We start from the raw sequence: 14,879 nt of genomic DNA, 5'->3' as shown, positions 1-14,879 counted from the left end.
TGATGTAAGTTACAATTTCACATTTAAAAGATCTTTGAAAATCTTTGATCTGTTTCTTCTTTCCTTCTTATAGAAATGTAGTAGGCATGTCACAGTTTAGCATCCACATCCTGGAATTTCCAACCATAAGCCTAATGGGAAAATAAGCAGAAGGAATATTTTCAGTACAGTTTAGTAAAATAAATGTATGTATGCTCTAGTTTTATTGTGAAGATCAAAGTGCAGATGGGTAATTCCAAGTGGTGAAAATATTTATACACTTAGAAATTTTTTTAATGCTTTATTTATTTATTTTTGAGAGAGAGGGAGAAAGAGCACAAATGGGGGAGGGGCAGAGAGAGAGAGAGAGAGAGAGAGAGAGAGAGAGAGACAGAATCTGAAGCAGGCTCCAGGTTCCCTGCTGTCAGCGCAGAGCCCAACGTAGGTCTCAAAGTCAGAACTACAAGATCATGACCTGAGCTGAAGTCGGACGCTCAACTGCCTGAGCCACCCAGGCGCCCCTAGACATTTTTATTATATTATAGTTATTAATATTTGGTGTAGGTACTTGAAACATTATATAAAATTAAAAGCAATAGTTTACACTACTTTTTGGTATAAAAAAATGAAGTCAGACACCCCACTAGGGAACTAAACCAAACATTATATTTGATTTTTTAAGTTGATTGGAAAACACATTGTTTTGCTTCTAATGTGCTTAAAGTGCTTTTTGGAAGTTCACAGATGCTGAGTTGAAATAGATTTTGAAAGATCTCTACTTTGACATCTTCATTTTTAAGATGAGAAAACTGAGGTGTGTAAGATTTTCACTTGAGCAGTGTGCTACCAAACTGCAGAGTTTCTGTTCATGTTGTGTTAAGGAGTCAGCTTTGGGCCAAAAGCTCATTTATTGGGCACTGGCATTTATTGGGCACCGACACACTGTCACTTGCTAATATCAGAGTTCATTACTCGTTCCTGTTTTAGCCCATTCAACTACTGCATGGTCTAATGTTCCATGAATCCTTTTTCTGTGTTTTCCTCTTCTAGCCTTATTTTACGACATATCTGTTACAAGCTGTTTATATGCTGATGCTAATAGCACAGTTCCTTTGATGATTCCCTAACTAACTTACATGGTTATAACTGCACTAAAGGCCGTCAGAAGAGGACTCAGTACCTCAAGGCAAAATGAAGTGGGCTGTTCTAAATATGATTTTTTTAAATGTGATATAATATTCTGTAAAGATAAAGAACCATGGTTTTGTGCCTTGATTATCTTTGGGTAAAATATTCTCACTGTCTAATTTTATACACTATGTAAGACATAGGAAATTGTAAAATCTCATTTTCTCCACATCTACCTTCACAGCCTTCAGACTGCCAGATTTTGGGGAGTTTTTTTTCATTCATTTTACCCAAAGATACATTTGTATGCATGAATGTTGAATTTCACTATATATTTTCTTGCCTGGCAACATAAATAAGCTGTTAATACACAAGGCATTTACAGACACTCTCTGTGGTAATATGTGATGGAACACTATTAGTTACTCATTCATTTACATATCTTCATTTAGAAATGTAATACGTTAATATTGAGCATGTTTTCTACCTGCAACTTGACCAAAAAAATTACTTTTACATTTACATAATGTTCATGGAAATTTGTAACTGGAGTCTATTTATGGGTCACAAACAACTACCTTGCTGAAAAAAATAGCAATGACAGAATTGGGTTGGTGTCCATTCTTCCAAAATAAGTTTTGCAAACAGAAGCTTTCATATAATTTTTTTTTTTAGCCAGAAATTTTTATACTGCAGCAACATCAGGAAGGTAGCAGAAAAAGACTTACTTCACACATAGTATATTCCATATGTCAGAGTCTCATGTTCCACTTACACACATTTTTATGTCAATTTGGATGAGTCGGTCATCTGAGTTACAGGGATAGAAGGCAGATTAGAAGCAGTAAATTAGAATCGAGGGAGAGACACGTATCCAACTAATAAAATCAGACTTCCTGACATTGTATAGCACTTTGATATTGATTGACAAAATGACCATGGAGAGTCACCCACTGGCAGGACAAGAAGCAGAAAAAGAATGCATGGATGCAGAAAACATGCAATGGGGCAGCATTGTGGTATAGTAAAGGTATTCCAGATTGATAGCCCTCACTAGTGATTTTAAGAAAAAACTAAACTATCATCATTCAACACATATCACCAATGTGGCTACTATGTACTGGACCACAAGACTACAACAGTCCTCAGGAAACATGGAGTCCAGAGTGAATTAAAGCCCATGGGACTTCAAGTCACAATGAGTCGTGACCAGGCCACACTGTGGGTCCATTCAGAGGGTATGTATAAGAGAATAGGAAAGATTATAATTTGTTCTGAAAATGCCCATCCCATAGGCATAAAATGTGTTAGAAGTTTGGTGTTTAACATCTGCAAAGTGACTCTTTTTCCTGAAGAATATAGAGAGTTGAAGTTTAAAATCATAGTTTTTGGGTGCCTGGGTGGCTCAGTCGGTTAAGCATCTGACTTCAGCTCAGGTCATGATCTTGCAGTTCGTGGGTTCAAGTCCCCCATCGGGTGAGCTTGAGCCCCACTTTGGGTGAACATGAGTGTTGCTTCTCTCTCTTTCTCTCTCATTCTCTGCCCTTTGCTCACTTGCGCCCCCCCCCCAAAATAAATAAAATAAAATAAAATAAAATAAAATAAAATAAAATAAAATCATAGTTTTCATGTCCAGAAAATAAAACAAATATATTATGAAGACAGTGAACTTGCAGAGTTTGTAAAATACCCATTACTGAGACATGCTGCCGCATCCAGTGTCAAATGGAGCACCCATCTTCTCTGTCCAAGCTGCCCCACTTCTGCTGCTACAGTCCTGGCCCTGAGCATAGCAGGCAATGGTGCAGTTGCCAAGCAGAAGGAGGCCAAGGGAGCCTTGTCCCCAAATCTCTCCAGGACTTAGGCTTAATATTCTACCCATAATAATTGTAGCAAATCATTCAGGTTGAATTATGAAATTTTGGGTCCTTTCATTTCAAATGCAAGTATCCCTGGGCCATAATAACTGTGAAGCCTCTGTTACTCAAAATGAACACCAGAAAGCTTTTTTCTAAAATGGGCGAAAGGATGGGCAAGAAATGAAGCTCATGAAGTGGACCTTAAGAGAAATGGGCTGTTGATTTTGTATTTTTGATTCTGGCCAAACCTGTGCCATAGGTCCAATGAAAGGCTTTTGTCTTTAATGTGTTTCCTTAGTTTTAAAATATCCCATTTCCCTCACATAAATTGGCCTTGCCAGCTCCAGACTCACAATAATACATTCTTCTGCCAAAGCAGCCTTGACCAGCTTCGTCAAGACTAAGAATAGCAAGCCAGCCTGGTTGTCATCAGCCCCTTTTGCTTCTGCTTCTTCCCAAGGAAGCTTTGTTCATTCCTAACCCTGAGAGAGGCTTACTGCTCCCTGGGAAATCTGGTGACGATGTTCATTCTGCTAGTTTCAAAAGAACTACAATTAAAAAAATTTTTTAAATGTTCATTTATTTTTGAGAGAGAGAGAGAGAGAGAGAGAACACACACACACACACACACACACACACACACAGAGATAGAGTGCAAGTGGGGGGAGGGGCAGAGAGAGGGGGAGACACAGAATCTGAAGCAGGCTCCGGGCTCTGAACTGTCAGTACAGAGCCTGATGCAGGGCTCGAACCCACAAGCCATGAGATCATGACCTGAGCTGAAGTCGGACACTTAACCGACTGAGCCACCCAGGTGCCCCCAAAAGAACCACAATTTCAAAGTCTTAATACTTTTTTTCCTAATTATACCTCTATTAACTTAGTCTGCATATTCCATAACAAATATGGAGGAGCTGAACAAGTAGATAGATTGGAAAATCACATTATTCATTAGAAAAAGAAAATGCTCCTGGTGTTTTAAACACTTTTAGAAAAAGTTGTTAATGTGGATTATAACAACATTAAAAATTTTCTAATAGGGTAAACTCTCCCGTCCAGCTTTGGGTGTTCTTTCCTGCTTATGTCCTCCTGTTGAGCAGTTGTCTTGGCCATTTTCACCATTCCCCATTGTTGACAAGCTAACTAAAGTTAGAAACAGCTGCGGGAACAATGATCCCATAGCCAAGCGACCATGGCACTCAGTTTCTTTAAAAATATGACAAGTTATATGGGGATTAGATGGGAAGTTAAGTTTTCATGTTGGAACATTTAGGTAAGAAATTTAGGCACGATTAGATTTTTCTGAAAATCTAGTTGCTAAAGGCAGTTTGTTCATGTTGCCTTCCGCTTGTATCTGCAATAGTCTGAAATTTGATCTGGGAAAGGTACAAGATTTAAACTGCATTTCTGGTGGGACCAAAAGGAAAAAGTGCCAGCAACTTTGTCAAAGGAGCTCATGTGTCAGAAAGAAGCTGAGTCCGTTTCACATACCCATAGTGCCATGAGCATTCTTTGGTCTTATAAATCATCTTCAGTGGAAGTGCATACATTCTGAAGAAACAGAAATAAAATTGTGCTCATCATTTACCAGTCTTAAATTTTTTGATCCAAAGTAGATTTAAAATTTCATGGTTTAGAATTACAGTGCTAAGGCTCAGCCTTTCTCCATTCATCACATAGTTTTCAAATAGATGTTGATCTTTCCCATTTAAACAAGCCGATGTAATCCAATGATTATCAGATTGATGACAGAACCCCTCTTCCTTTCTCTCGACTGAAGTGTATAATATATATCATGTTCCAATACGAGAAAAAAAGAATATAACATTTTATTTTCTAATGGATGCGTGTTAGTGACAGGACATATATTTTCCCTGTTCTTTCTTCTTTTCTTATGTTTATTTTTATTAAAGATAAAAATTATGTTTTAAATTGTGGTAAAATACACGTAACATAAAATTTACTACCTTAGCCATTTTAAGGGTACAGGTTAATGATATTAAGTATATTCACACTGTTATACTACCATTACCACTCTCCATTTCCAGAACTTTTTCATCATCTCAAATAGAAGTTCTGTACCCATTAAATAATAACTCTTTATTGAGACCATCTTTTTTAATACAAGAATCTGTATTTTAATACAAGAACTATCCTCAGATAGTTGCTGATTGTGACTTTGGGGAAAAAAGTTCCTGCCAAAGCTCTATGTGAATAATGCAGGATGTAGTCCCTTTGTATTTTAATCCCATTTGTTTTTTCCCCCACTAAAATCAAACATGTGCAGATTAAAACACTGAATGTCAAAGAAGTTAAATATTTATTGGTTATTTCATAAGTATAGCAACAGAAATATGATCTTCTCAAATATTTTCCTGAGTTCTAATAGAGAAATAGTTTTCAAATTTTGGAACTATAGTTCTTTCCACCTCTTCAGAATGTTACTGATTTATCAGTTTCAATGTTTAATATGGTCTCTGTGCTTGGCTTAATTGGTAGCTTAAAACTCATCTTCAACAATTTCATTTACCATATAAAATAAACAATGCTGATTAGGTATAGGTGTGTCAGGTGCAAAAATTGCATCAGCATAATAATTTCCATGCATGCAAGTCTGCCAGGGCATTTCTAGATAATCGTCTCCAAGAAATGGTAAAGATAAAGTCAAGGTTCTGTTTTTATAATATGCAGAATTTGAAGTAAGCATTTTGAGAAAGGAAATATTTTTTTAGGGCAGATATATTTTTTTTATGCATTACAAGTCTAGAATCTGCATGTACACAGCTCTTATTCCCTTCCAAATAATTTATTTGCTGCCATTGAAAAGAATTTTAATATGCTTCTGACTTTTCTTATCATTGCTCAGATTTATCAACCATGACATTGTTCATTTTTTGCTGTTAAATGCTTCCATATAATCTAAGAAGGTTTATGTTTTCTCTGTACTTCCCCTTGCTGATAATATAAAGAACCTGTCAATATGTTTATCTTTCTTGAATATGGAGAAGGGCACAGAAAGTGGTGTGTTTAATGGAATGGGCTGCTAGAACTTTGGTCACTGGTAAAGGTGACCTGTGTGTTCTCCGGGCTGTCATGATGCATGCCCTAGTCTCAGTTCATAGCCCTATGCTTGGTTTATACACAGGTTAGCATTGCCATCAGTGGTGACACTGTCACTTTACTTTGGATTGGAAGGACATCTGAAGTTAGTGGCCTATACCTAACAAGGAAATCTCTTCTGGAAACTGCTCATGAAAAATAACTTTTTTAAACTGGATTTGGACAAATAAAGTACTTTTCCTACTAAATCTCATATTGGGTCTCCTCTTACATCTCACTATTGTCCTCAGTGGTCTGTATATCAACTCTTCATTGACCTCTTCAACAGGAACAGCTCGTTGGAGCCTCATAAATTCATACCTGATGGCCATAAGGGTGCCTTGGGGCACCTGGGTGTCTCAGTCGGTTAAGTGTCTGACTTCGGCTCAGGTCATGATCTCACTGTTGGGGAGTTCAAGCCTTGCACCAGGCTCTGTGCTAACAGTTCAGAGCCTGGAGTCTGTTTCAGATTCTGTGCCTCGCCCTCTCTCTCTGCCACTCCCCTGCCTGTGCTCTCTCTTAAAAATAAACAAATAAACATTTAAAAAAAAAAAAAAAGAGCCTCTGGAGGTAAAAGGATCTGGGGCAAATGCTAGCGCACTGAGAATAGAATGAATGGGGGCACTTGATGTCAAATCAATAAAAATAAGAAAATTTGAGTTGTTGAAAATCTATGGTGTGTTAACAATTGTCATGTTTGGAGGCCAAAGGATATTCTATACTTATAAATCTAATTATAAATTACAAATCAAGAAGTACAAAGAACAATTTATGCTTACTTATATTTTGGGGATATGTTTAATTTCACATATACCAGACTTGTTTCCTATTGCAAAATCACTGAATACATTTTGAAGATTATCAATATCTTGAAGTGTTTAGACTTTTTATTTTTTACAAGTCAATATTAGTGTCCTCATTTTAAGGAAATCACCTCTTTCTTTTTACTGAACTACAGCTCAAAGAGTCATTCAAAGATATAAAAAAGAAATTCAACAATTTGAAGTTTAATTACACTAAGAAAAATGAAAAAGCTCGGAATCTGAAGGCTCTTAAATATCAAATTCAACAAGTTGATGTGTATGCTGAAAAAATACAGGTAAAGAGAAAGTGTGGGTGGTGCATTTGTGTGCGTGCGTGTGTGTGTGTGTGTGTGTGTGTGCATGTGCATGAACTACTACAGTTACTGCAAAACATTTTGCATTTTAATTCTAGATGCTTAACCTTTGGGCCTTTTTGTAGCATTGGGACTGAGAAGGTAGTTTTCTGCTTTTGTGACAATTGGGTTCCCATGTAAATTGTTTAAGTTAATTTATCTCTTGAGTCAGCTCTGGAATGGATTGTACCAAACTTATCCAGCCTCTCTGCTTCCATTCTTCCCCACAGTGCATGCACACACACACACACACACACACGTGCACACGCACGTGCACACACACGCATGTCTACACCTTTTGTGCACCCCTTTTCCTTTCTTGCACCTGCCAATGTCAGGAACCTCCTCCACTGCTCCTAGAACCCCTGGCTAGATTATTTGAATACCTTTCCCAGGAAGCAGTGAGCTTATTGAAGACAATAAAATATTTTATTTTATGATCGTTGTCTTTTTTAATCATAGTATCATTCTCAAAATCTGGAATAGAACCTGGTACATAGTGAATTTTCTATATGATATTAATACTGGATCAATAAAATATGCAGAAGAAAACCCATTCTTTCCAAAATACATTCGTGATAATTATTATTTTAATATTATATAATGGAGAAAGCTGCAAAAATCTCTCCAAGTTTTTCTCTTATTATATAATCACTATCTAGCCTCATAAATGAAAATTGAGTGTTATTTTAAAAGCTGGGTGGTTTTTTTTTGCACAGGCTTTGAAAATGAAAATGGGAAAAGTTGAGAATAAAACTTCTTATTCTCTCTTAAATTATCCAACTAATAAAGTGAATGTCCTTTTGGAAACCATGAAAGATTTGCAAAAACATGTGGATGAGTTTGAAAAAGTTGTGACAGATTACAAGATGAATTTGGACCTGACTGAACGTCTCCAGGAAATGATAGAAGAGGTATCTTCTTGTTGTTGTAATGATATCCATATGTAATGTTGTTTTATAAAATTACTCTGCTACTTTAAAACAATGCTGCTTTAGATGTTATTGTCATGAAATCTATACATCTCCTCCTTTTCATGATTATTTTCCTAGGATAATTTCTTAAAGTAGAATTGCTAGACCAAAGGGAATGAATGTTACAAGGTTTTGATTGTATTGTCCAAATGTTCTTTGGAAACATTTTACTAATTTTCTCTTACCAGCAACATATAAGAGTTTCCCATTTCCACATGACCCCATCAACTCAAGATGTTTAACCATCATGGAATTATGTTCACTGCTTTTTAAAATACTCAAAATGACTTACTTATTTCACAGAATTTGAAAATGTTTAGAAAGAAATGTGATACTGGGATTTTTCAGGTAAAAAGATTGTTATTGGCGTTATTTTTGCTTTTGTCAAGAGGATAAATGGTAGAGTGCTCATACACTGTACAAAATTTGGCAAGTTAAAATTATTATTTGCACACTTCATATTGAAGAAATTCCACACTTGAGGTTCTTTGAAGCCCATTATTCTGTGAGACAAAATGTGTCTCTCTTTGCCACTGATGGAGCAGTGTTTAGATGTAGCACCATGCTAAGGAGAATGAGGATGATCATTCTTCTCTATCTGATGTATAGGTTTGCTGTAGCTCTCTGGCACATATTTAAAGGCAGCTCTTAACAGAGTCATGTGCTTCTATTTCTTGCTCATCATAATTGCTCCGGCCTTGGTCAGACACATTCCTTCCATCACAGTTATTTAGTATTTTTTGTGAGAAACTGTCTCAGTTCTCCACTGTATTTTGAAAATATTACATGAGTATCTTCTATTAAAAAAAAGTCAAATGCTATTCTTTAGATGACACTTCCTTAATTGATAAACTAGATCTCATTCTTAAAAGAGAATTTATTTATTAGAGTGTTAGTCAGGCAATACTTTATCCATGTATTGTTAATTATTTCAGTCAATTAGACTAGATTTTGTATGTTTGGGCTTTTTTCTTTTCTTTTAGCTGAGATTTGAATTATTTTTAGTGCTATACACTTTTTTTACTGCATGTTCTTGTAAGTGTATAATGTTCTTAGGAATTCTATTTTAGGTAAATCTAAGAAGGCAGGAAAATCAAATGAACTTCTATACCTTTATTTTCTTAACTGACTCTAATACCCTAGTGCAAAAACATATGATCATATTTTGATATTTTCTTTATTATAACTTAGAAAGTTCAAACTAATGTGATTATAAAGTTTGAGGGATTTGAAATTTGATACCTGAGTGGTCAAAATGAAGAACTTTAGAAGGATGGTGTCTCCTTAATCTATACTTTATCCCATTTTAATTTAGTGTCACTTTTGGTATGAAGACGCAAGTGCCACAGTTGTAAGAGTTGGAAAATACTCTACAGAGTGCAAGACAAAGGAAGCTGTGGAAATTCTCCACCAGCAGTTCAATAAGTATATCATGCCCTCAGTGCCTCAGCAAGAAGAAAGGATTCAGGAGATCAGTGACCTAGCCCAGCGCTTATATGGTGAGGTCTTTTTAAAAATATCCAGCAATTTGCCATTGAACAAATCTATAGCCACCTAATCCAGCAGAAAGCAGAGCATGGCAGGCCTTCAGGGTCCTCACTGTAGCAACTACTTGGGGGAAGAGACTCAAGATAAGAGCCCATCTCTATAAAAGTAAGCAGGAGGGAAAATAGGAAGTAACTTCTGCCTGCAGGAGAGGAGGCCTTTGGATTTTCACTGTCTTGTGTAAACCCTCCTTCTCTGTGTTCTTTTCTCCCCTATTCCTGTCGCTCATCCCCAGGGTAATAAAACCAGAACAATGCTCCGCTTATTCCAGTGTATTTTATCCACTGTATTCTATTCAGTTTCCAAACACACTAACTACTCACAAAGACCAAGACAAGTTAAATCCCCCTCCCATTATTCATCATCCTGCATCCTGCTTTGTCTGCATTCCTGGCCCTTATCACCAACTGACAAATTGTATAGTTATTTGTCTATTGCCTGGCTTTTACACCAGACTGTAAGCTCCATGAGAGAAGGGATTTTGCCTGTTAGTTTACTGCTTTGTGGTATGTACTAAGTACTTCACAAATATTTGGTGAATAAATGAATCATTGAGTAAATACCTTGTATAAATAAATGAATGTCATGAATCTTCATCTGCTCAGTATGAAAGCTATGCAATTTTGAAAATTTTCATCAAGTAAGATGCTTTAGGAATATTATTTTAACTCTTACAGGCTACCCAAACATCACTGGACCCAGAATTTTAATGCAAATAAATTTATCTAAAAAAAAAATTTGAGTACCTATTATCTATGAAGAGGTGTGATTGATTTAAAGACAAATAAAACTTAGTTTCTTCATTTGAGAATCCACAACCTAGGCCTAGAAGTCATGTTATGGTTAATGCAGTAAGAAAGGTATGAAAAGTGAGTATTGGTTTGCTAGGGTTAACATCACAAGATACCATAGACTGGGCAGCTGAAACAACAGAAATTCATTTCCTCACAGTTCTGGAGGCTGGAAGTCCAAGATCACAAGGTTGAGGTGCTGACAGGATTGGTGTTGCCTGAGGCTTCTTTCCTTGGCTGGTGGCCGGCTGAGTTCTTGCTGCCTTTTCATACAGGCATTCCCCTGTGCACAGGCTCGCATTGGTGTCTCTCCCTCATCTTTTGTGGGAGGGATCCAGTCATATTGGATTAGGGCCCATCCTAATGGCCTCATTTTTACTTAATCACCTCTTGAAAGACCTTATCTCCAAATGTGGTAACATTCTGAGATACTGGAGGTTGAGGCTTCAAGTTACGAATTCTGGAGGAGACACAGTTCAGCTCATAACAACGTGAAATACAGCTTAGTCTAAGCCATGGAGTCTGTAATCCTGGTTTCAAATCCCTGCTCCTGCAATGATTGTCTGGGTAACCTGAGACTCTTTGAGTCTCAGTTTCGTCATTTGTAAAATGCAATAGAACCTAGAGAATCCAAGGAGAATTACTTTAATGCGTATAAAGTGCTTAGCCATAACCTGTTAACAACAGGGATGAGCCTTAAAGACATAATGCTAAGTGAAAGAAGCCAAACACAAAAAGACAAATATTATATGATTCCACTTACAGCAGGGACCCAGAGTAGTCGGATTTAAGAGATAGAAAGTAGAGTAGTGGTTACCAGGAGTTCGGGCAGAGTTTTTTAATGGGTACAGAGTTTCAGTTTGGGAAGATGAAAAAGTTGTGGAGACAGATAGCGGTGATGGCTGCACAACAATGAGAATGTATTCAATGCCACTGTACTGCACACTTAAAAATGGTTGAAATGGTAAATGAATGAATGAATGAATGAATAAGTAAGTAAGTAAGTAAGTAAATAAATAAATAAATAAATAAATAAATAAATTACAACGTTTAGCCATAGTCAAACAATGAACACTCACTACATGGTAGCTATTTTTATTGTTATTCAGGTAGAGAGAAAAATCTAGGCAGGCAAAGATTAAGAACATTTCAGAGATATTGCTATTTGAAGTAGATCTTGAAGAGTACATAGGGTTTTGACAGCAGAGAGTGGGGGAAGCAGAGAGTGGGGGAAGGGTATTCTTGGTATAGGAAAGAATACTCTGGCTATGGGGATTCACAGGGGGAGAGTTGCTGGTTCAGTTTGACCAGAACTAAGTGTGTGAGGGAACTAGGGTGGCATACATTTGGGAGAAGCACCTTGAAACTATATTATGGAGGGCTTTGAATCCATGAATAAAGAATGATTGAATGTTCAAACACAGGAGAAAATGGATTAGAGTGGAGCTTTAAGAATATTTACAAAGCAACATGGTTTAGGCTACATGAAAGTGACGTGGTACAGCATATTTGTAACCATTTTCCTAGGGTACCTGTTTTTCATGCCTTCGTTCATTTATTTATCTATTCAACAAGTATTTATTAAGCACTTACTATCTACCAGCCTTTACACCAGACACTGGGGAAATGAATTAACACCCTAGCAGAGTTTGTTTGTTTGTTTGTTTGTTTGTTTGTTTGTTTTCTGCTAAGGATTTGACCTCAAAAAATAGTTGTTTTGTTTTGTTTTGTTTTTTGTCTTTTGTTCCTTCTCCTCACCAGGTTTTGAAGAAGGGCAGAAATATGCTGAGAAAATAGTGGCAAAACACAAAGAGGTTCTTGAATCTATCACTGAATTATGCATCTCTCTCACAGAGCTTGAAGAAAAGCTGAAGGTAATTTCTTCTTCCCAGAGTATGTATTTTCAAGTGATATAAATAAAAATGTGTGGATAAGTGTCTTCTGGTCCAAAGATGTTCTAATGGAAATTCTCAAGGGACATAATGTGCACATTTGTTTCACAGCTTTCTAACATAATTATCTGGGCGTTTCTGATAATTAATTCTGTTTCTTTTCCATCACTGCAGAGAAAAATATTGCTGGGAATGAGGGCTAAACACAATTAAGGTGTCTCATTTACATTTTCATGGATCACATCCTAAAGGATAAATGTATGCCATTAAAATCAAAGTAAAGTCTGTATTAAGTAGCCTTATACTTTCATTCCCAGATAATAAATGTAAGGGTTCTTTTTCCTTCCAAATTGTGGCCCCGGAGAAAAGAAAACTAAATCTTCACGTATTAGATTCATTGAACATTTAGCTTCATGGAAGTATTGAACTAATCATTAGCATCTTTCATGAAGTAATAAGCTGATGGAATAAAAAATAGAAAATATGTTGATGTCTAATCCCCAGGCAAAAATCCAGTTATGAGAGAGAAATGCATATATTGTTTTGTCTGTATTTTTATGAAAACTAGCTTCATTAGTACTATTTTAACAACTGGCTGAAAGAACTAGTTACTTAAGATGTAGAGAATGACAAGGTAATTAAGAGCACAAGCCGTAAAGTAAAATACAGCTGCCTCAGAATACCAATTCTCCAAATAACTGGATTTGTGATTTGGGGCAAGTTACTTCATCTCTTTGAGTCTCAGTTTCTTGATCTATAAAATGGAGGAAATAGGGGATCCTAATCACAGAGTAACCCTGAGGATTGAATGTGAAGACACCCATGGTTATTGTGATTATTGTTGATATGGAGACATAATGGTGCTCTTGCAGTTCAGAGCAGAATTCTATTTCTAGCAACCTTTTTTTTTTCTGTATGAATTTCCACATCATAAATTTGAGTACTCAGTCCATTCAGAATAGTTTACTTATCTTTTAACTGAGTGGGTGACCAATCAAATTATCTTTTTTCTTTAAGAAAGATTTTCAACTTTTTTCTTTTTTTTTTCTTTTTTTTTTTTTACCATTTAATTAACACTGCAGTGAACATCTTCTTGCAAAAAGATTTTTTTTTCTCTTGTATTGTTACCTACACATAAGCTCTCCAGGGCAGATTTGGGTAAATGAGTACAAAATTGTTAATGTTCCTAATATACATATGTTAAATTAAATTCCACAAATATTTTAGAATTTTAATGCCATCAATAATGTATGAATGTGCCATGGGTCTTATATTATCTTTTTAAACAATGATCATTTCCTCCCCACCTGCATCCAACCCTCCGAGGATCTGTTTCTTCTCTTGACTTCCAGGACACAGCTTGAAAACTGCTACTTCCCCTGACTCTTTGCTCTTTACTATCTACAACATCCCTCCCATTTCTGTTGTACTTCTTCAAGTGAGGTCCACTTAAAATTTACTCTCTCAAAGTGATATTCCTTTCTGCTTTCACCTTCATGGCCGTTCTTTCTGAAAGCTCTACCCACTCCCTCTCCTCACTTCCTCATTTCCCATTCTTGTTACACCCCTGTAATCAGGATTGCACCCTCTTTTTCTTATTCCCAACCCATCACTTGGATTCCCTTTTGCACTAGTCAGGAGCATCCTGATTATACACTCCAGCTGGATTACCCTTCCTAATGCTAATGTCATTTTTACACTCAAAACACTTGACTACAAATTCTTCATTGCTTCCTATATAAAGTTTAAACTCAAGGCCTTCCGGTATTCCAAGGCTGTCTTTCCAAATCAGTGTGCTTCTATACTCATCGTAGGCTCCTGTCTCACTGGTCTGCTACCCCACATTTCTGAGTTTTCTCCTCCTAAACCTTCCTGTACATGACCTTCTCTCTCTGCTTATCTAAATTATACTATCTCTCAAAGCCAAACCTAAATGCTGCCTCCTCCACAGTTCCTTCGTGGTCTGGGTCCCTGCCTCTCTGATTCCCCCATTCTTTCCTACTGTGATCATCACATATAACTACCATTAGTACCCCAAACCATTTACTCCATTACATGTGAAGAAACCCTATGACTCTGTTCAGCTTAGGGTCCCACACATTTAACACTATTCTTTGCCTGAAGCTTGTTCTCCAGAAAGAGTTGTGGCATTTGTAGTAAAAACTCAAAGGATTGATACAGAGAAGAAGAATCATTCAATACATAGCTCAAAAAGATGTGATTTGGGTGGGTATAAAAGTGAGGAAGAGCCTCTCTGGCAAGAGACAGGGGCATCAGCAAGGCTCTTACCAATTACAACCTGAACAAAAGCTTGTCAAAGAATGCTTACTAACAGTTTACATATGTTTGCATGAAAGCATAAACATCTAGTTTTTATGTTTTTAAGGTTGGTGCTATGGCTCTTTTGTAGGGGTTATTAAAAATAGGCCCAGAAATCCCTATCAAGGCTAAAATAG

The 14,879-nt window shown here is 36.6% G+C and overlaps 1 protein-coding gene across 9 annotated transcripts in view; it reads left to right on the top strand.

The window, feature by feature from the left end:
- The window catches only part of CCDC141 (coiled-coil domain containing 141), a 232,049-nt gene that overhangs the window by 190,532 nt on the left and 26,638 nt on the right, over positions 1 to 14,879 (top strand). For all 9 annotated transcript variants that reach the window (XM_027055390.2, XM_027055389.2, XM_027055388.2 and 6 more), the window contains 4 exons: positions 7,024 to 7,164; positions 7,941 to 8,135; positions 9,511 to 9,694; positions 12,293 to 12,405. In XM_027055390.2, the coding sequence (XP_026911191.1) occupies positions 7,024 to 7,164; positions 7,941 to 8,135; positions 9,511 to 9,694; positions 12,293 to 12,405 (633 nt within the window). The remainder of the gene's footprint in view (positions 1 to 7,023; positions 7,165 to 7,940; positions 8,136 to 9,510; positions 9,695 to 12,292; positions 12,406 to 14,879) is intronic.

The sequence above is a fragment of the Acinonyx jubatus genome, chromosome C1, assembly GCF_027475565.1.
Source record: "Acinonyx jubatus isolate Ajub_Pintada_27869175 chromosome C1, VMU_Ajub_asm_v1.0, whole genome shotgun sequence".
NCBI classification, from domain to species: domain Eukaryota; kingdom Metazoa; phylum Chordata; class Mammalia; order Carnivora; family Felidae; genus Acinonyx; species Acinonyx jubatus.
Note: the sequence above shows the minus strand (reverse complement) of the source record. Positions and strands in the feature narration are given on the sequence as shown.